The sequence below is a fragment of the Cryptomeria japonica genome, chromosome 9 (genome assembly GCF_030272615.1).
Source record: "Cryptomeria japonica chromosome 9, Sugi_1.0, whole genome shotgun sequence".
Classification (NCBI taxonomy): domain Eukaryota; kingdom Viridiplantae; phylum Streptophyta; class Pinopsida; order Cupressales; family Cupressaceae; genus Cryptomeria; species Cryptomeria japonica.
In genome coordinates, this window is record NC_081413.1 from 109624086 (window position 1) to 109649997 (window position 25912).

At 38.0% G+C, this 25912-nt stretch overlaps 1 protein-coding gene across 3 annotated transcripts in view; it reads right to left on the bottom strand.

Annotated features, from left to right (window-relative positions):
* Positions 1–25912, bottom strand: part of LOC131062800 (vacuolar protein-sorting-associated protein 37 homolog 1) — a 112960-nt gene that overhangs the window by 54065 nt on the left and 32983 nt on the right. For all 3 annotated transcript variants that reach the window (XM_059210966.1, XM_057996541.2, XM_057996540.2), the window contains one exon: positions 18647–18734. In XM_059210966.1, the coding sequence (XP_059066949.1) occupies positions 18647–18734 (88 nt within the window). The remainder of the gene's footprint in view (positions 1–18646; positions 18735–25912) is intronic.

Below are 25912 nucleotides of genomic sequence, written 5' to 3' on the forward strand. Positions count from 1 at the left end.
CTCTGTCAAATTTTGGGGAAAAGGTGTGTTTTTGGTGTTTTTCGCTCTGGGCCCTCCCTGAGGGTCAAGAGCGATTTTTCGATTTTGAGGTTGATTATCCACCATTTTTCATTGAAACTTCATTCATCACTTGGCAATGTTCTTCCTTCATCCATCTCATCCAAACTTGCTTTGTTGTTGCAAGGTAAAATGATGATTTTCAATAATTTCGCTCTGGGCCCTCTCTGAGGGTCAGGAGCAATTTTTCGTTGTGGGCCCTCTCTGAGGGTCAGGAGCGATTTTTCATTTTCTGACCAAAATCATCAAGTTTCAAAGGCAAAACAATATTCATCATGTTTTTGGAGGTCTCTTCGCCTTATCCTAACCTTGCCTTAGCACCATTTTGAAGGAAACATGCATTTTTTGAAAATCTCGCTCTAGACCTTCAGTGAGGGTCAGGAGCGACTTTTTGGTTTTAGGCAAATTCCTTTATCTTTTAATCTTCAAATCACCTCCAAGGCATAACACATCATGTTCTCCTCCTATCCAAGCAAGATTTTATCTCAATTCTTCAAACCAAGGAGAGAATCCTAGAAAATCGCTATGGGCCCTCTCTGAGGGTCCGGAGCGATTTTTGTAATTGCCTTCAAAATTTTGATTCTCAACGATTTCTTTTCACTTCAAGGCTTTTCAAACATCGTTTCAAACCCATGCCTAACCTTAACTTTCCTCAAACTTGGATGAAAAGTTCCCATATTAGGTTTCTCGCTATGGGCCCTCTTTGAGGGTCAGGAGCGATTTTTTGATTTTGGGTTGATTTCATCTTGTGTTGATCCTCCAAATTATATTCAACGGATAGAACATGCTTTCCTTCATCCCTTCCAATCATAAAACATACTTTGATCTTGCAAGAATAATGCATTTTTGAAAATCTCGCTCTGGACCTTCACTGAGGGTCAGGAGCGATTTTTGCTACCTGGACCAAAATGCTTCACTTTTCATCTAAAAATCACTTTGCCAAGGAAGATGTCATCTTGTTCTTTGCTATGAATAAAAATTCATGTCCAAGAAAGGTCCAAAAATGTGCACACAAAGAAAATCACTCTAAACCCTCTCTAAGGATCAGGAGCGATTTTACCTTTCCTGGGCAAAACTCCTTCAACTTATCATCTTTGATCAAGTCTGGATACTTCATTATGCTCATTCTATCCTTCACCATGCTTTTGACATCTTAAATTGACCAAATAAGGCTAGCAATGACCCTTATAAGATTTCTCGCTGTGGGCCCTCTCTAAGGGTTAGGAGCGATTTTTCTCTTAGTTTCCAAAATTCACCATCTTTCACGTCTCCAAACCGTCCAAAGCATCAAGTCACGTTCAATCATCCTTCCAGGAGACCTTGCACAAAGCAATTTAGAAAAGTCAGTGACAAATATGACTTAAACATTTTCGCCCTAGGCCCTCTCTGAGGGTCAGGAGCGATTTTACCCTTTTTGGCCAAACTGCTTCAAATTTAAGTCTCAAACTGCTTCACAAGGCAAAGTCAGGGCATTTTCAAGGTCAGGAACCAGTTAGTAAGTCCATCAAAAACAAGAAATTGCACTCAGGATAAATTTCGCCCTGGGCCCTCTCTGAGGGTCAGGAGCGATTTGTTTGTTTCAGGCATCATCTTGCTTCAAAAAAATTGATCAAAACTCACCTAGGCAAGAACACACAATTTCACCTTCAAAAATGCTAACACTTAGTCAAAATCGGATTTTACCCTAAAAAACCCTTATTAGACCTAACCTGAGACCTATTTGACTCTCCTGAAAGATTTACCTAATTTCAATCATCTCAATTCTTCGAGAGGACACTTAACAATTCTCCAAAATTTGACTAGACTTAGCCTGAATGACATCCAAAAGAACCCCCAAGGTTTAGCCCTAGTCCAGACAGACAACTCACTCACTCAAAACCCTAAAAATAGAGAGAAGAACAAGCAGAGAGAAGCAAAAAACAAAGCAAAAAAAGAGGGGGTCCCCATTCTAATGGGGTGATGTGTGAAATGGTCACAACACATCCCTATCACTAATAATACTTCTAGGTAGACCATGCAATTTGAAAACTTCCTCGAAAAATAACTCTACTAGTGCCTTAAATTCAGATGTGATAGGAAAAAGATATAAAAATTTGAATCTATCCACCACAACATAAATAAAAATTTTACCTTGAACCTTGGGTGATCATATCATGAAGTCTATAAAGATGCTCTCCCAAATCAATTGAGGTATTAGTAGTGGTTGGAGTAATCCAACAGAAAATATTTTCTCAACTTTGTTTTGTTGGCAAGTAATGCACTCCTTAATATGTCTAAGCACATCCTCTTTCAGCCCCTTCCATGTAAATCTTTCTCATATCTTTCTGTAAGTCTTATTGAGCCCTTGGTGACCAGCCCAGGGTGTATCATGAAAAGCTGACAATATCTTCTCCTTAGATTTTTATTTTGGCACTAAAAAGATCATGTTCCTATAATATATCAGCCCATCAATCACTGTGTAACTATCATCTTCCCTCAACTCACCTAGAATGTTTGCAGCAATTGAGTTCTTAGCATACTCAAATATAATAGAGTTCTTCCAATCAGCTGAAATAATGGGCAAAGAATGTAAAGTAGGCTTCCTAGAAAGTGCATCAGCGATTACATTTTTCTTACCCTTCATGTGTTCAGTTTCAAAATCATATGCTTACAGCTTGCTTACCCACTTTTGATGGGGGTCATTCAAATTCAATTGATTCATAAAGAACTTCAAACTATTGTGATCAATCTTCACATATTGCATAAACTTTTCCAGAGCATGCACAATCACCAACATCTCTTTATAATAAATTGAATAACCTCTTTATAATTTGCTTAATTTCCTCCTCTCAAAAGCTATTGGATGTCCTTTTTGAGTTAGGACAGCCACCACACCTTCTCCTAATGCATCACACTCAACTACAAAAGGTAGAGAAAAATCAGGGATTGCAAGCACTACCTTTAACTCGTCAAGAGTTTTTTAAGCTTCCTCAAACCATACAAAGGCTCCTTAAATCAGTTAATGGAATAGCAAGCTGAGAAAATCCTTTTGCAAACCTACTGTAATAACAACATAGCCCAAAGAATCCTTTCAGCTATGTTAGACTGGTTGGTTGTGGCCAATCTATAATTGCCTGTATATTTTGTTGATCAACCTAAACCACCTTGGAACTTATGACATGGCCCAAGTACAAAATTTCAGTCAACCCAAACTCACGTTTGGACAATTTAGCATAAAAAAATTGTTGCTCCAAAATTCCCAAAACTATATTTAAATGCTCCAAATGTTCCTTCTTAGTTTTGCAATAAATTAGACCAAGACAAATTTTTTGAGTTCTCTACTGAATACCTTGTTTGTGTGTGATTGTAACGTTGCTGGAGCATTAGTGAGGCCAAAGGGCATGACCAAGAATTCAAAATGTCAATGGTGGCACCGGAAAGATGTCCTCTCAATATCCTTCTCCCTCATATGAATCCAGCAATATCTAGATATCAAATCAACGTTGGAGTACACAGCTCCATGCAACTTATCAATGAGTTCAACTATCCTAGGAATAGGATATATGTTCTTTATAGTTTTCTTGTTTAGTGCCCTATAATCTATACACATTCTCAAAGTACCATCCTTCTTCTTCACAAGTACTACATATGATGCAAACAGGCTAGAGCTCGGTCTAATGAAACCCATGTCCGAACCCTCTCAGATAGTCTTGTTGACGTGTTTTTTATGACAGCGTCTAACACAGAATAAAATTGCCTAACGGTCACTTCACTCTCTCTTGATCAAAGTGCGATTGTATGCTAAGATTGCAAGAAGTTCAAACAATCGACTCCAAGGTTCCTTCAATGCATGGATGTGACTCAGTTGGCTGATGTGATTGCTGGTAATCCAAGGGGCCTTACGTGTGCATCCTTCTTTCACTTCTTTGCTGTGGCTGGAACTCCATCATCAGATATGACAATTCTGCGATGCTATTGCTTCGAATGGACTAAAATGAACTGAAAGTAAAAGGGAAAAGGTTCAGAAGGATCTAAATCTATTCCTAAGGGCCATGATATCAACGATTAATGCTTTGGTGGACAAATTCCAAACAAACCAAGCTCTGCTTCGCCAAGATCAACTACAACTCCACAAGAACCGGTGCAATCTTCTGGGGATGCTAGAGGATTTTCAAATCGAGAAAGTAAATTTGAATACCCAAAACGGCGCAATCCAAACGACTGTCCACAATCAAACTCAGCACAATTTAGGGGGTTCAAGGTAACTTTACACTGCAACTTACAATCAGCAAGATGCAAAAAGTATGAACCATGGAAATTCATCAAAACACCATTACATTCTCCATTGAAATCAAAGCACTACACTACTTCTACTGTAAGTGAGGAAGGTGAAACCATGCAAGTTTTGAAAAAATAACTCAAGTGGACACCATCAGAGAACAATGTTTCACTATTATTTTCTCAAAAACTTATCGCAACAATTTCATACAAAGCTCCCTCCTCCTTACAAATGAGGGGGGTCATCCCTTTATATAGGCCTCAGGCCATGATTACATGCAAACCCTAATTAGGGTTTCCCTAAAAGATTCTCCACTCAAGATGCAAAAGGTGGGAATCTCCAATTAATAACCCATCATGCCCATATACAATTAATTCAAAAGTACCCAAAATAGCATCCATTGCGCATTAAATGCACCACCTCCTTCAAATTCGCCCAACATGCGTTGAATATTCATCCATGCAAAAATCACCCCATTATGTCATAAATGCTCCATCATTTCCACATGCGGCCGCTGCATGCAAAAGGAATCTGCCATAAATTCAACATGCAATGACCAGGTTGCCATTTGGTCAAATATTCGGGCAATGAATGCGCCACCATACTACCATGCGTTCAATAGATCTTCGCCATGCAAATGGACTCTACCGTCGTATATCCGCTCCTGCACATCTGGAATTGTTGGAGAGGGAAAATTCGATTCAGGAAGAATTTTCTTGAAGTCTCCTCAACTTTCCTTGCTTGAAGAAGGTTTTTCATCAATTCTGCACATTTCCTATTTTTTAGGAAAATTTCCAAATTAGGGTTCCACAGTCCAGGAGAGAGAAAATTCTCCTACGAATCCAAATCTGTAAAACTTTTGAAATTTGGATGTGATTTGATGCCCGAGAATGGATTTTTCAAATTTTTCCCTGGAGGGGAAATTTCTTGTTCAGTTCATCCCTGATTCCTTCCTTGCCTTAGAAATTTTATGTTCAATTCATCCTTGGGTGTATTTCTTCCTTGCTTGGAATTTTGTCCCGAAGGAAGGAATTTCCAATACTTAGCCAAATTTTCATCTTTCTTGGAATTTTGTTGTGAAGGAAGGAATTTCCAACACTTAGCCAAATTTTCACCTTTTTCAGGAACTCTGTCATTAAGGAAGGAATTTCCAACACTTAGTCAATTTTTCACCTTTCCTGGAATTATGTCCTGAAGGAAGGAATTTCCATTACTTAGCCAATTTTTCACCTTTCTTCGAATTCTATCCTGAAGGAAGGAATTCATTGTTTTGTGAGTTGTCCATGTCTCCTTTTCAACATCACTATTTTTAGGGATCCTCCTAAAATTTAGGAGACAGGTTCATTAGATGAAGAATTTCACCCCGATTCTGAATCTATAAAAATTTCCATATTTGGCCGGGATTTGATGTCTAAAAATAGCATAATTGAAAATTCGCCCGAGGGGAATTCTTCTTTTTATTCCTCCTTTACTCCTTGGATTTCGTGTCTTAGGCAAAATTTTAAATTCTTTGCTTGGACGAAATTTTTTACCATGCCAAGGATTCATGAATTTTCTCTCTATGAATGACTTCTTGGATTCAGCGCCCTGTTGTGACGTTTTCACACATCGCCCCATTGCAAATGGGGACCCTTGCTTTTTTTGCTTTTTAGGGTTTGTTCTTTAGGTTTTTTAGGGTTTTGTTAGTTAGCCTTTGCATTTTGAGTGCTGTCGGGGAGATCAATAGGGTAGCAAGTCCTACTTAAGTGATGCCCTAGTCCTGAAATTTGGCTAAGTCTGGAATGTCCTGATCCTGAAATTTGACTAAGTCTGGAAACTGAAAAACCTCAAAAAGCTAGATTTTGGAATATAACTCCTGGAGGTCTGAAACCACTCTCAAACATCCTGAAAGTATATATGGAATATAACTTAAAGTATAAGTCCTTATACTTAAATGTTATATTCCATAAAAGTTATCCTGATAGAGAGTTCGAAAAGTCAAATTTCGCTCCTGTCCTTCACTGAGGATCCAGAGCGAATTTCGCTCCTGTCCCTCCCCGGAGGACCAAGGCGAAGCGCTCCTGTCCCTCACCAAGGGACTAGGGCGATAATACTTATTTGAGCCATTCCTGACCTTGTTTGGACGAATTGAGACATCAAAGGCATGGTGAAGGGCAAAATGAGCATGATGGAGCATCCAGACTTGATCAAAAGCAATGAAATGATGAAGTTTTTGCCTAGAAGGTCAAATTCGCTCCTGTCCCTCACTGAAGGACCAGAGCGATTTTCTTTATATGCACAATTTTAGACCTTTTTTTGGACATTAACTTTTATTCATAGCATGAGGCAAGATGATATCTTCCCTAGCAAAGACATTTCATGGTGAAAAGTGAAGCATTTGGGCCTGGAGGACAAAAATCGCTCCTGTCCCTCACTGAAGGACCGGAGCTTGAAATCCAAAATTGCCTTGTCCTTGAAAGGTTTGAACAATTTCGCGAATTGAGAAGATCAAAGGAGATACATTTTATCAGTTGAATGTAACTTGAAAGCGCAATCATGAGGAAAATTGACCCTAGAAGCAAAATCGCTCCTATCCCTCTGCCAGGGACCAGGGCGAATTTAAGTGATAGCTCCCGTCCCTCTCTCAGGGACCAAAGCGATTTTCCCTATAAGACAGGTTTTGGGCGAAGATCAAGTAAGTGTTAAGTTTGAGGCAAGCAAAGGAGGCGTAACGAGTCCGTTGAAGATAATTTGAAGATTGCAAAAACGCCAAGTGAAGCCCATATTGTCCTAGGCGCTCCTGTCCCTCTCCCAGGGACCAGAGCGATTTCTTCCTTAGACAAATCTCTCGCCAAGATGAAGCAAATTACATGTCAAGGATGAGTGAAGGGAAGCATAGCGGATCCATTGAAGATGGTTTTAAAAGTGAGCAAAGCATGATTGAGCCTACAAGTGAAAGTTCGCTCCTGTCCCTCAGCCAGGGACCAGGGCGAACTCAAGGTTATTTAATATTCCCTCCAAGCTTAAATCACTCCAAGCTAAGACACAAAGGGGCAATGATGTTTGGAACGCCTCGGAGAGAAAGTAAAGTATCAAAGACCGCAAAGGTGATGGAAATGCCCAAATTCGCTCCTGTCCCTCACCAAGGGACCAGAGCGAAATGTTCAAGTGTGTCCAAGTTTAAGTTGCCACTCACATTTCAAGTGTTCAAAAGGGAGTAAGGAACATCATTTTACACCGTGAAGACAGTTGCAAGTTGATATAAACAAGGATGAGCACAAGGAACAAAGGTTCGCTCCTGTCCCTCACCAAGGGACCAGGGCGAAAGTACTTTAAAGCGCACTCCTTCCACAAAAGGGACGAATTAAGCTCAAGATTCCCAATTAAAATGCTATTTTGGACGTCTAAGACGACTCTGAACGTGAAAAACAAGAAAAACAAGGCCAAAATGAAGGAGCGCTCCTGTCCCTCTCCCAGGGACCAGAGCGATATGGTTAGTGTCCCTTATTCCTCCCATGCTTAGGCGCCAATATTTTCGAATTACATTAAAATGCCAAATTCGATAAAAATGTGAAAGATTTAATTAAATTGGTATTTAAAAATAGCGCATGGACATTCAATAATTAATTTAAAGCCTTTAAAAAATCGAGGTTTTTAATTACAAAGACATTTAATTAATTATTATTAAATTAAATTTTAAAAAAGGGAGCACTTGAGGTATTATTTTGCAAGGTCGGCTCCCTCTTTTATTAAATTTTATTTGTTTTTTAGGCCTATTTTCCAAGTCGGCCTAGGGGCAATTATCAAGATGAGCGCCTATATAAGAGGGGTGTGTTGAGCATGTTAATCCATCTTTCAATCATTTGTCCAAGTGCGATTTTGAAGGAGCAATAAAGGAGTGCGAAATCTGGTCCAAGAAGGAGTGCGAGTTGAAGGCTAGAGGTGGAGCGAATTTTCCTCAAGACGTTGAAGGCTAGAAGTGGTGAAGTTGATAGAAGAAGCACATTTTGAAGACTTTGATCCACATTTTGCCTAGCAAACTTGCTTAATTTTGCATCTTTTCTTAGAGTTAATTCCCAAGTGGAGGTATGGCGAGATTCTCCTAGTCTCAATTTTGAATTTTCAATTTTCAATCTCAAGTGGCTTAGTAAATTTAGGAAATGATAATTCAAAGATTTATCATGAGGTTTCCTAATTTAAAACTTAAATCCTCTTTCTAGTCTATATTTCCACGTTGCAAAATATATTACTAATTTTGAAATGTTGTGTAGGTATCAAGATGGCGACTCCAAGCTCGAAGGATCTGCAAGTCGGGAGGTTCTCCTCAAGGAAAATCAAGCCAGATCAAGGACGGTCTCCTCAAGGACGATCAAGCGAGGACAAGGGCGGCCTCCTCCAATCCAGCGTTTCAAGGCGAGGTACATCATCATCCTGCAAATCAAGGACACAAGAAGTCAAAGCAAAGGGTTCGTTGAAGAAGCAGATAGTTCCAGAAGAATTAATTAAAGCTAGCTTCTCAACAACATCATGTTGAATATTTACCAAGTTACAAGTGTCAGACGAGGTGGCATCCTAGTCATCACTTCTCCAGTCAGTGTGGTCCACCTCAGCATGTCCAGATTCAATGTACCTAACTCATGGAAGGTGGCACAAACTCCGATGTACCTACCCCGGCTATCCATTGGTCGATTTTTCTAGAGAGGACATGTGTCCAAGCAATACAATTTTATCATTGTTCAAGCATTAAATGTTATGTAATGGTTGTAACAAACCCTAATTAGGGTTTTCATTGTTGAATCTTGGCCATTGATCTCGAATTGATCTAAGCCATCGAATTGTATTGAGGGCACTATATAAGCCCTGGCATTTCATTTTGTAAGGGCATTCGGAATTAGAGAGAAGAGGTTAGTTGGAAGAGTTAGAATATAGTTGATAGAATAGCAATTAGAGTAGAGTAGAGAGAGAAGGCAAAGATTGTTGCCAAGATGTTGTTGTAAAAGACTTGTAACTTCATTGAAGAAATGGTGAAATTTATGGGTCGATTCGACAATTTGCATGGTCTTTATACTTCTCATATTTGATTTCATGTTATTAGATGAGTGGAAGAAATATGCTTGATTGATGGTGAAATTCGCATATCCATACTACTAGCAGTTTGTTGATTGCAGACTTGCCTTGTGTAGTCAACTGGAATCATTCAGCTTAAGCTTAACTTCAATTGTCGCTTCTTCATTGATATGCATCAACCTGATGGTGTCTATGCCTGCAGTGATGATTTGAACATCATAAAGCTTCCCTTCGAAGATCGCACTAGCCTTGTGGAGATGGTCCTGCGATGTCAAAACAAGACCTAGTTAGAGTTTCATCAAAGATCAATCATTGCTCCTACATTCTTAGTATTAGGATTAGATCCTCTCTTCGCCCTCATCCTTTTTCCATTTTTTCAAATCTAAGCTAGTAAGAGCCTGTGTTCCAGCAAAGCAGATCAGAAGTTCAATCATCAAATGTAAGTCCCCTTGTGATTCCAGCAAATCACATCATACCACTGGAGCTTATCCACACGTAGAGACCCTACATCAAAGAACCTTGGAGTCATCCTGATTGATCCTTTTTCGCGATATCTTCAGCAATCAGAGGCTTTATTCAAGAGAGGATAAGATGCCTTTGGGTATTTTATTCTGTGTATGATTGTGTACAAAATACACGTCAACACGCCCCAACCCAGACCTGGGCGCATTTTGGCTCTGTCCATGGAAAGGTGGATTATTGCACTTGTGAATTCATTCTTGGTTTTAGCGCCCCAGCCCTGACTTGGGCGCATTTTGGCTCTGTCCATGGAGAGGTGGATTATTGTACTTGTGAATTCATTCTTGGTTTTAGCGCCCCAGCCTTGACTTGGGCGCATTTTGGCTCTATCCATGGAGAGGTGGATTATTGCACTTGTGAATGGCATCTTCAATTCAACGCCCCAGCTCAGTCTTGGGTGCATTTTCACCACGTTCATGGATTCATGGATTTTTCCATCATTTCAGGCTCTTCGTCAAGATATATATATGAAATATAACATTTAAGTTTTAAGTTATATTTCATATATATTGTCAAGATGTTTGAGAGTGGTTTCAGGTCCATAGGAATCATAATGCAAATTCTGGATTTTGGAAGATCTTCCAAATTTCCAGACTTGGTCAAATTTCAGGCCGTTTTCGGATCAGGATGACATTGGTGGATTGATGTGAATTTCTGGACTTGGATGATCATGCTTGCTTTCCTCTTCTGGAATAGGAGATCCAAACTTAGCCAAATTTTGACCACTGTCTATGCTGAACAATTTTGTGCCTTCCTCTTCAGGGATGATTTTCATACTTAGCCATTTTAGACCCCTGCCTGTCTGCTTTCAACTTTCCAGATTTAGAAGTGATTGTGCATGTTGATTCTTCGCTATCTACTAGCCTGATCCTGCCACAAATAGACTTTCCGAAATAGAAACTTTCCAAAATGTCAGAGTTAGAGCCTAAAACAGGACGCGGGAATGACTCACTATAAATAGAAACTTACTAAAAATAGAAATTACTAAAAATAGTAAGTTTGATTTTTGGCAAAATGGCGACATTCCGGGACTCGGAAAAATCTAAACATAGGGACTTTCTAAAAATAGAAAGTTGCTCCGTTTGGGCTCAAATTTTACTGGGAGGTCCCTTGAAGGGTCCTGATTCCAGTCGTATGTTCAGTTTTCCCAAAACCCTAACAGAAACCCCTAAAATCTAGGATAAAAGGCATAAACCCAAAAACGAGACAAAACAAGCCCTAGGCTTAGCCGAATTTGCTTAAACGAAAGGCATACTTGATCAATATGACCCCCAAACACTTGCAAAGCAGAGAGACTGACGAGACTGCTGCGAAAAGACCCCAAAAATGCAAGCCAAAAGACCGGGAGGGCCAAAAAAGTAGGGGGTCCCCATTTGCAATTGGGCAATGTGTGAAAACGTCACAAGTCCTATATCTTCCTTATAACCTCTTGGACGTCTATAAGGAGTAGTTATAACAGGTTTGGCATCCTGTTCTAACTCAATCACATGTTGAAATCCTCTACCTGGAGGTAATCCTAGGGGCAAATCATTCAAAACTACACTATGCTTATCCAATCAAAGTTGAATTTCCAAATGAAATAAGAAACTCTGACCAAACTACTTGTCCTCTCTGGAAAATCCTCTCCATTCTCTTTGTTGTCACCACTCTTGGAGCTCCATTTGAAAGACCTCTCAGAACAACTTCTTTTTCCACTCAATTGAAACTTAAATTTCGTAGTCTAGTAATTTTGGTAGTGTCCTCCAATAGAATGCAGCCATTGAACACCCAACACCACATCAGTTTCTTCAATACCAGTCATATAAAAATCATCACATACCTTGTACTCACCCAGAGTAATATTGAGTTGTTGCACCACTTTAGTGCAAAGCATAGTGAATCCATCTGCAACTGTGACATCAAATCCTTCAAACTCTTCTATCTTCAAGCCTCTCTTCATCACCAACCCCTCATCAATAAAATTGTGAGTTGACCCACTATCAATTAGCACAGTCATCCTTTGTCCAGCTAAGACATCACGAACCCTGAAAGGGTGGTATCCAAGAACCCCAAACAAGGCTGCCAAAGTACTCTCTTTGCTGATTTATTTTTCTTCTTCCTCGTGGATAGGATCTTGTGTATCATAAAATTCTTCGTTCCCATTGGAATCAGACTCTAAAACAACATCAATAAAGTGAACTTGTCCCTTACAAAGACACCTACGGCCAGGAACCCATGGCTCTTTGCAAATAAAATAGAGCTTTTTCCTTCTAAGCTCATTCTTTGCTTCATCATCCAGCCTATTAGTTGCTACCGGTGATGTACTCTTTTATACAAGAGTATGGAAAGTCTTCTTCTGGAAACCACCTTTTTGCTGCCAAGGAGTAGTAACCTTGGGTTGATGTGCAAAAGTTTTCTTGGGGATGGAGGATTCAAGCTGCAAACTTCTTCTAATGGCCTCTAGTAAAGTGGATGGTGCAAAAGCTTTGACAAAACCCTTTAAGGTTTCCTCAAGCCCCTCAAGGAAAAGATAAATGATTCTCTTTTCTAATATGTCAAGAACCATAATGGTAATCTTCTGGAACCATTGATTGTAACTTTCTGCTTGATCTTGGACGATCCCCTAAAATACTCTTCCTCGTCTCTAAGCTCAAATCTCTCAAGAACCCTTTGACTAAAATCTTCGAAAGTACTTACCTAATCAAGGACTTGTATAATTGTGTCATGATACCACCATTCATAAGCATTGCCCTCAAGATGTAGACTTGCAAACTGAATAGCATCTTTTTCCTTCATCAGATTGAGAGTGAAATAAGTTTGCAATTTCTGCAACCATGCTCTAGGTGAAATCTTTTTGCTTCCATCAAATGTAGGTGCAAAATTTTATTGAGTTTGCTCTTGAGCTCTCTTCCACTCTGATCTTGTTCTCTTCTCATTTGATCCTTTTCATGAATCTCTATAAATTTTTTGAATGGAAAAACTTCTGTAAATGCATCATATTGTTTAACATAATCCTCATACCACTTTGCAGCTACCGCAACTGGAAATCTTTCAGTTGAGATAATAGGGGCAGCTTCTTCTTCTTTATTATCAGGTAGGAAAATTGCCTTGGTTGTCTTTGAGTTGAGTACTGATTTCTTTCCTCCAGAGGTGCTCCCTTCTACTCCATTGTCTTTTGTACTCTTTTTATTCTGTTGTAACCACATCTGCTCCACAATAATTGCCAATTTATTTACAATTGCAAAAAAAAACAATGTCTCTTTCTTCCTCATCTGTTGCCTTTTGTTTTCCCCTTCTTCAAACATGATTTCCTCTTCTAAATTGGAGGTTACCACTAAAGATTTCTTTTTCTCCAGCCTTAGAAATATGATTTCTTTTTCACTGGGAAACATTAATCAAATTGAACTCCAACAAGCTGGTAAGAAAATTGATCTGATATCATTGTAGTCCCGATATTAAAATCTGATTTCTAATCTTCTCAAATGGCAAAAAAGCAAAAAATTGAACTAAATAATAATTTGTTTCAGAACCTTTGAGCTGGTAAAAGATGTTCTCACAAAAAAATTGCAGTTTCATTGAAAATTACCAAGACACGATTGCACTTTTTTAATTCCCCAGCACTTGAAAAACTTCCATTGTGAATTTGACACTTGTGAAATATGTGGTTAGTTTCCTTTTACTCAGGCTATTGGTGATATGTTTGATGAAATGAATCTAAGTAGGACAGGGCACAATGTGGTGATTCTCCAAGTGAATGAATGTCTGACACTTATTAACATCTCATATCATCACAGAAAAGTGACTTTAATGAGTACTGATGACAATGCCTGCATTTAAGACTTGATATGTGAAAGTAATGCAATAAGTTTGTAAACTAGTCTGAATCAGCAAGACAGCTGTCAAGATTGTAAGAAATTGGTAAGCATGATGAGGCTATTGAAGCTAGCTTCCAGCACTGCCAAAAGTAGATTTGAAAAATCCAGGGATGCAAGCAGATTTAATCTAAGTTTCATTTTATACAATATCATTCTCCAATGCCATTCTCAAAAAGAACGAAAGGAATAAATGTTAAGAAAGCTGAATGGAAATGTAATTTGAAATTTATAACGAGTGTAAAATTACTGCTTTTAACTTGGAAAAACAATTCAATGTTGTTGCAAGGAGGAAGATGTTTTCTCTGAGAAATCTAAGCAGTATCAGCTAAGTGTTAAGAAAGTCAGAAATCAACAGGAGAAGAGAAGTACTTGTTGAGATTGGCAACTACATTACAAAACCTATTAATAATGGCACCAAAACGGAAGCAAATTACTTAGCAAGTTAATTCAGTTCCACCAGAACATCAAGATACTACATTTTCTACCACTATATCCACGGCTGCAAGCTACAATGCCCTCTTTCACAAATTCAAGAATACAACTTGCTGCCTCTAGACTCTCTCAATCAGTTCAAGAGGAAGCCAAATATGCTGAGAGTATCAGAAAGTCATATTTGCATCATGTGCCTGCAAAACCAAATGACTTCCCATGCATGGATACCATTAGAATGAGTGTTTAACAGGTTGAAAAGAGAATGGTGTTTCAGTTTCAAATTTGGGAAAGCCAGTAGCAGACATTTCCAGTTTTCACATTCGGTTAGATGCTGAAATCGCCAGACCCGACACTTTGTTCCAACCGACAGAGCGTTGAAAAGGTGGTAGAACATCTTGAGGATGATGACTCGGTCATTTTAGACGTATTGTGGGGATGGGCAGAGAATCCAGATAGCTTCAAGAGAAAAGCAGATTTCTCTTATCCAGTTAGATCTTTTGTCCCAACAACTAGAGAGCCGTGACTTTACTAAATGAATTGTATGAAGCCTCTAATACAGAGCATGTCTATAGCAAGTGGGTATCATTACTAGACATTTTGCTGAATGGAAATGTAATTTGAAATTTCTAACTGGAGTGAAATTACTGCTTTTAACTTGGAAAAACAATTCAATGTTGTTGCAAGGAGGAAGATGTTTTAAAGGTACTCTTACCTAATAGATGCTTTATGCAGTACTCTTCTGAATCTTTATACAAAATTCTTACTCTACTGAAAACCTGATATTGATGGCATGCATGTAGTTTATGGCACTTGTTTATAGCCACTAGTATCACCCCCTATTACACCCTCATATGCAACCAGTTTCTGCCCTTGGTACATAGAGCCATTACAGATACTGAGATGCCTAGAATTCTTATGACATTAAGTAACAACATTGGGTTGGGAGCCAGTTTCTGTGGGGAACTTTTACATTGGTTTGGGTGGAAGGGGCATTGACTGAGCCCCATCATCATCCTTACTATGTTACTAAGCATTTGATAATCATGGAAATCGATTACCAGTATGCCCAAGAAATAGCTGGGATTTTAGAGGCAAAATATCTGGGCATATATCCAAAATTACCCATCATTCTAGGGCAGCATAAATTCAACGGGTACCCAGCCATAAAGATCAGAGCTCACAGTATTTTAACTTTACAATTAAGAGAGTAAGATTATAGGTCCTGTTAACCACATGGCAATATTGAATATTCGTAGATACCTACAATCCCAGGATGCCCAGAATAGTATGGTCTACATGCATATGCCTAAGGACATGTATGTGTGTAATGTGAATACTGAGTATAACATGGAATTATAAGCAAAATGAAAGAAAGAGGTTATTCACAAGTGCCAAAAGAAACTGTAAAGCAGGCACAAGTATTGGCAGACCAATCATCTGGGGCAGAAGAAGTATAAGGGGTGAATTTCATAAGAAAAATGGGAATTTATCAAGTTCCTACGACAAGTAAGGTGGTTCCTCTATTCCATCTCTACCTGCACCTCAGGTCACCAACCACACTGAAGATTTGTCTACTACAATGGTTGAGATTGAGAACTGCATTTTATCTGCCAGAGGAATTTTCTTGGAACTTTATTAAGCAATTCTTTGAAGGTGTGAAATTGCCCAGACAAAGGATACCCAAGTTCCTGGTAACGATAGAAGAGCCCTGGATAAATAAAAATAAGAGATGGAAACGAGTGAATACTAGGAGGGTTAAGAGAGGCCAGCCTTTCATCACAACTACTGAAGAAGATATTCTGGATGAATCACAGAGAAGAAAGAGGCAATGAATGGACCCTGGATCAGTCCCAAACTCCATGAGCAAGTACACCAAGGAAACCTTTAATAATCAGAAGAAAAAAATTGCAGGAATAAACAACGAAATTCAAAACCTTGAGTCAAATAAGTATATTACTATATTCTTGTCCATGAGTGACAAAAAGTTGATAAATGAGACTCAAGAAAACATAAGTGCATGGTAGAAAGACCCAGGAACAGAGCATCCTAATAAAACAAAATAAAGAAATGAAAGTGCTAAAAACAGAATGAAAGAGTGCAACAACACAAGTAGTTGAGAGACCAATACAAAATAGCCATGTGGAAGGGTACAATATCCACAAAGAGCAAGGGCTGATGAAAACTGTATGAATAGAAGGGATTAAAGTTTCATCAAATATCTCGGTCAGCCACTGGAAGGGACGAACCATTGGTGCCATCATTGATCATTATGAAAGGACTGATACACAATATAGTTATGCTCATTGGTGAGTGCCGAAGGTTGGGAGGCTAGGCATGTCAATGCAAAGAGGAAGCAAGGCACACCCTTTAGAATCTCTCCTAACATCCAAGGCCTATGTAACTCCCACAGTAGTGATGAAACTCATAATTTGTCTGTTCCTGTGCCCAGGTAGCAGTTGACAAGTAGTTGGAGAGCTGCCACTGGCCCAGCAGTAAAGGATAACTTCTCAAGTTCCTTAGTTGATGGTATTCAGAAAAGGCATCATTATAAACGGTCAGTTATGTGTTCTTCTCCAGAGGGAAAACACATTACACAATGAAATACAGATTATAGCCAGAACCAAAGCTTCAGTGAAAGTGGCTTTTCTGGTGCTCTCTGATGTAAGAATCTAGGTAGTAAACTTAACAACCAAACAGATGACTAGTGAATGCTGAGATTGAACAAACACAAGTTTTGATGGATAAACACTTATGGGCACTTCAGAAATCAATAATAAAGTTGATGCATTTAACTTTACAGTGGAATTTGCTCAAGTCACCACCATGCAATGGAAGTTAATTTCACAAAAGGATTTTATAACTTGACTGTGTGCTTCATGCTGTCTTTTATAATACATCTAAGAGAGATATAGCATAAATACTTAGAAATGGCACAAGAGTTGATAATGATCTCTGCACAACAGGTTGAGAAAATTAGCATGAAAGCCAAGCTTGCTGATATGGAGATATAAGACATAATGACCGATCTGAAGATGGTAGACAAGAAGATGGATTGACATTCCATAATTGATCTGGCCTATAGATTTTCATTTATACATAGAAAAGTGCCAAATGTTAATGGCGCAAAGATCACAGGGATCAGTTATGTAATGACTAGTTGCAACTCGTAAGGATTACAAAGCAGGTAGAAGTGTTATTTTCTGAAATCCGTTAGATTAAATGGTTGTTATACTTGTAACCGGCTGGAAAGTTTTATATTTAATTTAAATTTTTCATTCCCCATTAATAGTATGAAATTAATGCCAGACTCAGTCAATTGCTGGAGATATTTTAGCTTTGGAACATGATATGCTTTTGGTTTCTCAGTTGTTTTGGGTAACTTAGAAATTGTGCTGTCCATTTGTTCAGAATTCTAGAATTAGTTGTTTTTTTGTGTTGTTACTTGTTTGGAAATAGATAAGCAATTGTTATTTGTTATAAAATAAGTAACAGTGAGTCCAGAAAGTATTGTTACCATAGTTAAGGAATTGATTTCTGAAATTTCAAAGGAGTCTTCATTATAAATTGAGTTTATACTTTAACACTCATTTCTTTTCTTATAATTTTATTTTCAGTAATAAGAAATGAAAATATATAAAGCTTGAATATAAGCAGGTTTTAATTTAAATTTAAATTTTTGTAGTGTTCTTACCTTTTGGTTTTTATTTAAGTTTCTACGTGATCTAACTAAAACCTGGGAGGATAGCTGAGCAACTCATGCATTGGACTCCTAGAGTTCTAAAACAAGAAAAGTTCTCTCCATACCTCTCATTGTGTAACACCTATCAACAAACTCATATAAATGGCATCCTACTCCTTTACATCCAACAAATTCTCTTGCAAATGGTCACTCCACTCCTTTCACATCCATCGGACACCCAGCATCTTAACTCTCTCTTACATCCAAATTCTCAGTCTACTCTTATGTCTGTAAATGAGTTGCAAGAGGGGGCACACATATTACATGTTTTATCCACTCTGTTCCAGTTCTTTGCTTTAAAATTCATTTTTGTTTTTAGTTTTTTGGGCTAGATATATCTCTGGACGACCAAGTAGTTGTATCTGGGTGTAACTGATACAGGCTAGTACACCTATACACTCCTACATGGTATTCATGTCATATTGTGCGAGTACTTGTGCCAGTATGCAGATTCAAGTATCTGTGCAGAAAGCACACATATCAAACTTCTCTATTACAAAAATTATTGCATGTTATATGCATTGTTTGAATTGGGCAATCCCAATACCTATTGAAACATTGTTGTTTACATTTTTGCACTGCAGTTGAATTAATCGATCATTTTTCCTTGACAAAACTTGACAGGTGGGAAATATGTTTTCAATTATTCCCAATACATCCCCACATATAGATGCAGATCACGATACATTATGCATAGAACATCTCTAAATACATCACAGAAATATGGTTGAGAAAAATTACATGGCCCATATGCTTCACTTCGCCTATAGAGTGTAGAATTTTGTTGTAAGCATCTTTGTCTGTCAAATATGTCCTTAACTCATCCTCACTGAATAACACAGAAAAAAATATTAGAAAATGTTCTAAAGAATAAAGCCATACTCAATACTTTGTTATTTAATGCATATTTTTCTATTAAAAGCCAAGATAATCTTGATGAAAATAAATCCAGACTCTAAATGAAAATTTCCTTTTGGTTATCAGATAAGTGAAAAGTCAACAATTTTATCATGTCAGCATGGATCTCAAAGCCATCCAACATGCTCACTGTAAGCGTTGCACCTTAAAACCCAAACTCCCTGATTAGGTTAGGAAAAGAATAAGGCTAAGATGGGGGTAAGTTTTTGTCTATGCATAGAAGAAATCAAACTTGTTACTCAACTGCAGACATAACTTTTGAGGCTGTATTGTCATCAACAATTCTAAACAAGCTGCATGTAACTTAAAATGAAAATTGCCAAAAAATCTCTGCTGCATGCAAAAAGGGAACTTGGTAATCCAAGAACTAGGTATTTCCAGATACGAGAACATCTAGCCTGTGATTCAGTCAGTAACATGGAAATACTTATCTCGGAGACTTCAATACAGAAAATAACAAAGAAACAGCATTGACAAATTCAGCAGTACAAACACACGTTCATTAAAATTTCACACAAACAATAAACAAAAATTAAACTCATTGTTTCATACATTACATGCTTCATGCAGTCAATTAATACTGAAGAACCAAACTTGGTTCAGAAATATTAACTTCACAAGTCTACAAGAATAGCATTTGATCCAGTACAAGCATATAAACAACACTATCTGTCAACCAATATTCCTTCTCCCCCTCTAACTAACTCATTGTTTTCCACCCGTTAGCAAAATAACATATATCAACCAGGTTTTGGCTCTCTTTAACAAAAACGTGCTACTTGTAAATGTAATACTGTGCATTGCTAGAAGCCTAGAACCATTGAAGACTCACACTTGGATATGTACATCCTGAAATGAACCTATAAATCCATCCTCAAAATCATCATATCCAAGCAACCCTTTCAAGCCTACAATCTACTGCAAATTGCACCAGGGCTCAAGGGATCATTTATCAAAGCTTGTGAAGACCTTGGCTTCCTAATATTATTCATACCAGAGAACTCAAATAATTCAAAACAACCCAGTAGAAAAAAGAAAACCAACCACAAAAGGTAATCGATTTTTGGATATAAGTTACAATGCATGATGACAAAACCATCAAGAGAATAAAATAGATCTACCTTAAGTTCGTATCAGTGGAAATCTATGCAGAGGATGAACACCCTATTAAAGCCAATGCATTCATCTTTTCTCTTGGAATGTTGGTGGAATTGATGCCCCCAACATACAACTGCTCTAAAACACAAAACATTCAAAGAGGATTGATTTGATACACCTCCAGAAAATAACAAAAGCTCAAAAATTTATTAAGGATCATATACATAGTACAGAGGCAAGCAAACCTACTTCTATTAAAAGAAAAAGCAGTGGAAGCACTCAAAATTTAAAAGGGGTTCAGATTCTTTTTTATGTTCCACAAAACAGGACATCAATCTCCCTTCCTCCCTCCCCAATAGAAAATTTGAGGAGTAATTACTTAGAAAGTCTAAAGGACTAGAGAGAATCTCTCTGTAGAAAACATCTAATTCTGATGGATAAATTCAACCCTATAAAATACCCTGGAGAGGAAAAGTATACAAGGGTTTTAACCTCTGAATAACAGATGCCCTAATAGATCTTTTCAAGAATGCATGATAGATATGGAGTACAATGATGAGCTGTAAAAATGGACAAATACAAGGAAAAATAGCTAACGCTTTGCTGATAAATTACACAAAGTACTGATTTACGAAAAATGGATTGATTCAAATAGTTGTGCTCAGCACTAGGTTTGGACACCACTCTTTAAAATCACAGACCTGTTATGCTCTCCATAATACCAAACAGCCGGATTCAGTGGCCACAATTTAGATTCTATGTTCCACAAGGACATGTCCCCTATGCTTTTACCCCCATCCCTGTCCCCAAAATATTTCAAGGACTTTGGGACGGGTAGGAAATGTCCCCTTCCAGTCCCTTTCGCCATCAAAATTCAGAAACATCCCCAATACAGCTGGAAATTTTGCAAGGGAGGTAGGGGGCAGCTAGCCATCCCCTATGGCCCATGCCAAATTTGAACACATTTTAAAAAAACACAAAAAGGGATGGGCTCCTCTAAAGTAAACCTAAACCTAATCTTTCGTTCATATCAACCAAAAAGACAAAAAACTCATTCATTCTATCATTTGCAAACAAAGTGAAGTGCAGCAAGAGAGGAGCAGCAGGTGGTGAAATACTGAACAGTAGTTAAAAGAGAGGTCTAGGGAATCAAATATTCTACACTAGAGGTAAGTAATTCATCTTTCATTTGTTTTTGGCATTTGTTTTACATTTTTTCAATTCTTTTTCAAGTTTACAACACATAGAGAGGGCCTAGTGAGTTTTTTTTAATTTAAACTTGCAGCTCTTTTTGCAATTATTACCAAAACAAAATCATGAGCAGAAGTGGGAGTAGTGATACTGAGGATGTTGAAGTCTAAATGCAAGAAATAAATAGACCTAGTAGTATGGCAGCCATTGGGGGGTCTTCAAGTTCAAACCCAGCAAGTTCAAATACATTTGATTGTCCTTCCCAAGTCCTCAAAACCTATGCAAAAGGCCCATTCAACCCCAAAAAACCTCTATTACAATTTGCAACAAGAGTTGACAAAGCTATGAAAATAAATTCGGGGGGTAGTAGAGTATGGAAGTGTCATTTGTGCCACAAACAATATAGGGGAAGCTATACTAGAGTTTTATGCAAAAAAATAACTCAAGTAGATTGCATATGGAGAGGGATGCATCAAGTAAAGGGAAACCATTGGAGAGTGTGCAACCTAGTGTGTGTCAATGCCTACAAAATCCATGGATGTTGCTTCTCATGGGGCAGAGAGTTCGACAATTTCTACTAGGGGAAAGAAGAGAAGAGCTAATGTTGCAGATTTGTTTAATGTACAAACCAAAGATGTGGTGAATATTGCTAAGTTTTATGCAAAAAAATAACTCAAGTAGATTGCATATGGAGAGGGATGCATCAAGTAAAGGGAAACCATTGGAGAGTGTGCAACCTAGTGTGTCAATGCCTACAAAATCCATGGATGTTGCTTCTCATGGGGCAGAGAGTTCGACAATTTCTACTAGGGGAAAGAAGAGAAGAGCTAATGTTGCAGATTTGTTTAATGTACAAACCAAAGATGTGGTGAATATTGCTAAGTTTTTTTATGCTCATGCCATACCCCCTTTCATGTCTCACGTTAACCATATTTTAAACAAATGTTCAAAGATATTCGAGCTGCTGGTCTCTCATTTGTTCCACCTGGAGAAACTAAGCTATGCACCACCCTTCTTGATAGAGAGTACTCCAAGGTGAGTGTTTTGATGGAAGTTATGATACAAACATGGATAAGGGATGGATGCTCCGTAATCACGGATGGGTGGACCGATATCAAACATCAGCCACTCATCAATCTTATTGTCACTAGTACAACAGGCTCTTATTTTCTTAGAGTTGTAGAATGCATGGTGTAATGTCCCTTGTGGGCTTCCTAATAATTTTTGTCAATGATTGGTTAAGTAATGCTATCAAGAGGCGATTGTAGCTATTATACCAGGACCTTGATTGGAACAATAGGAGTAAGAATAATTCATTAAACTTCAGTTTAGCAATGATTCTTCTTGAATGTGTGAACAACTTCTTATGTACTATTAATCAAGCATAAGCTCCTAAGGATTATTGTAGCAATGTATAAATGCCTTATATGAATACGTCTGAGATCTGATCTGAAGGGTAATTATACAATGAAATGTTTGTAGATTTTGCTAGATATGTGAGAAATATAGAGGACCCGATCCTAGTAATGATCTGATCACTGTTTCTGATTCACTTCCTTATGATCATGCGAATGTATGGATATGAATGGTGTATGAAAGAATGGGGCCCTGAAACTGATCGTTCTTCCAGTATTACTGCTTTCTAATCATGTGATTCATCTAACGTTGTACCATCACACTTCACTTGCTTTGTATAGGACATTTTCAAGGAAGGAATTCAGCCTATGGAGACTAGAAATGTCAGCTACTTCATTTTATAGAGAGGATGCTTGAGGTCCAAGAGGCTCTACAATCAATGGTGGTCAATGCAGAGAGGGGTAGATGTCATTAGGCAAGCACATCTGAGAGAAGAAAATTGAAATAAAAAATCCTTAATGAAAACTGGTGGTCCACAATGAGGTAAGAAAATTGGCATTGCTGAAATTATTATTTAATATTTAAAATGTTAATTTAATTTAGTAATTTGAATTTCATATATGTTTCTAACTTGTGAAACATGTCCATTCTTTTTTATGATTTCAATTTTTGTAACTTGTTTGCACTTGCAGATATGTTTGCTCCTTCATTGAGCCTATTGTGCAAGTCATTAGATATATTGACCTTGGTGAGATTTATGAGACCTTTGATAGCATGCCTGGACAGATCAAGCAAGCAATTCACAGCAGGGACCCTACATTGGGATTTTATGAGAAGCATCTTACGCCCCACCGATAGAACATTATGAACACCCTGCTTCATATGGCGGCCTATGCTCTCAATCACAAATTGTATGCATGGAGACATGGGAGAGTGCCTCTATCTAGTGATGAAGAAGTGAAAGAAGGCTTCTTTAGGACCCTTGCAAAAATGCATACTGAAGAGGATACTACTTGTTGACGTGTATTTTGTACACTATCAAACACAGAATAAAATACCCAAGGGTACCTTATCCTCTCTTGAGTAAAGCCTCTGAATGCTGAAGATATCGCGAAAAGGATCAATCAGGGTGACTTCAAGGTTCTTTGTTGTAGGATCTCTACGTGTGGATAAGCTCTCTGTGGTATGATGTGATTTTGCTGGAATCACAAGGGGACTTACACTTGATGACTGAACTTCTGATTTGCTTTGAATATTGCTGGAACACAGGATTTCACTGACTTAGATTTGAAAAAAAAAGGGAAAAAAGATGAGGGCGAGGAAAGGATCTAATCCTAACACTAAGAATGTAAGAGCAATGAATGATCTTTGATGAAATTCTAACTAAGTCTTGTCTTGACGTCCCAGGACCATCTCCACAAGGTTAGTGCGATCTTCGAAGGAAAGCTTTATGATGTTCAAATCATCACTGCAGGCATAGACACCATCAGTCTGATGCATATCAATGAAGAAGCGACAATTGAAGTTAAGCTTAAGCTGAATGATTCCAGTTGACTACACAAGGCAAGTCTGCAATCAACAAACTGCTAGTAGTATGGATATACGAATTTCACCATCAATCAAGCACATTTCTTCCACTCATCTAATAACATGAAATCAAATATGAGAAGTATAGAGACCATGCAAATTGTTGAATCGACCCATAAATTTCACCATTTCTTCAATGAAGTTTTACAAGTCTTTTACAACAACATCTTGGCAACAATCTTTGCCTTCTCTCTCTACTCTACTCTAATTGCTATTCTATCAACTAGCTAATCACCTTCTAACTACTCTCTAATCGCTAACTTCTTTCTAATTGCTTCTAACTGCCTTTACAAAATGAAGAGTCGGGGCTTATATAGTGCCCATAATACAATTTGATGGCTTAGATCAATTTGAGATCAATGGCCAAGATTCAATAACGAAAACCCTAATTAGGGTTTGTTACAACCATTACATAACATTTAATGCTCGACCAATGAAAAAATTACATTTTAAGGACACATGTCTTCTCCGGAAAATTCAACCAATGGATAGCTGGGGTAGGTACATCGAAGTTTGTGCCACCTTCCATGAGTTAGGTACATTGAATCTGGACATGCTGAGGTGGACCACACTGACTAGAGGAGTGATGACTGGGATGCCACCTCATTTGACACTTGGTTGATACTCAATTTGGTAACGTTGAGAAGTTAGCCTTAATTAATTCTTCTGGAACTATCTGCTTCTTCAACGAACCCTTTGCTCTGAGTTCTTGTGTCCTTGATTTGCAGGATGATGATGTACCTCGCCTTGGAATACTGGACTGGAAGAGGTCACCCTTATCCTGATGATGCTAGATCGAAGAAGGTCGTCCTGGTCGATGCTAGACTGGAGGGAGTCGCCCTTATCCTTGCTTGATCTTCTTGGAGGAGACCGTCCTTGATCTGGCTTGATTTTCCAACTTCCGGGATCTCCATTTGATACCTACACAAAATATTAAAGTTAGTCTTTTGAGCATCAAACCTCAAAGCATGAAATTTAAGACCTTTCAAAGGTAAAACTTAAGATATTAACTTGAAAAAAGTCATGATAAATCAAGAATTATACATTTTCAAATTAATCATGAAGGAATTTGGATCTTCAAAATTGCAATGGGATCACAATAAGTCTTGAGTAAGAACTTCAAAAATGATTCTTCATACCTCCTCTTTTGAGTTTTAAACTCTAAGAAATGATGTAAAAAATAGATTTCGCTAGGCAAAGTGTAGATCAAAGCCTTCTCTTGAACAAATTGCGCCTCCTCTAGCTTGGAAAAGAATAAACTCCACTAGCCTCTTCAAAAATCTGGAAATTATCCTCCAATCTAGCAAGAAAATCGCCTCTCCAATAGCCTTCAAAATGAATTTCCCCCTCCTTAGTCTCCACACTTAGTAGAAATTCACTCCACTCCAGCTAGATTTCGCACCTTCAATTAGCTCTCCAAATTCGCACTTGAAAGGATGATTGAATGATTTGAATGATGAAAAAAACACACCTCCAATATATAGAGCGCTTTACCTTGATTCTTGTTGAGGCCGACCTGTCAAAATAGGCCTAAAAATAAAATTTAAAAAAACCACCAAGAAGAAGGCCGACTTGATAAATAAAGACAAAATAATGCCTTGTGCGCTCAATCTTTAATCTTTTAATTATTTAAATTAATTTTAATACCTCTAAGATGTTTATTTTGATTATTTCAAGGTACAAAATTAATTTATTAAATTGAAATGTCTTTAATTTAATGTGAATTTGATTTAATCTTCCAAAGGCTTCGAAGTGAGCAAATTTGGCGAATTTTAAGAATATCAACGCTCAAACAATGTCAAAATGAAGGATATCACCAATTTCGCCCTGGACCCTTGGTGAAGGTCAGGGGCGACT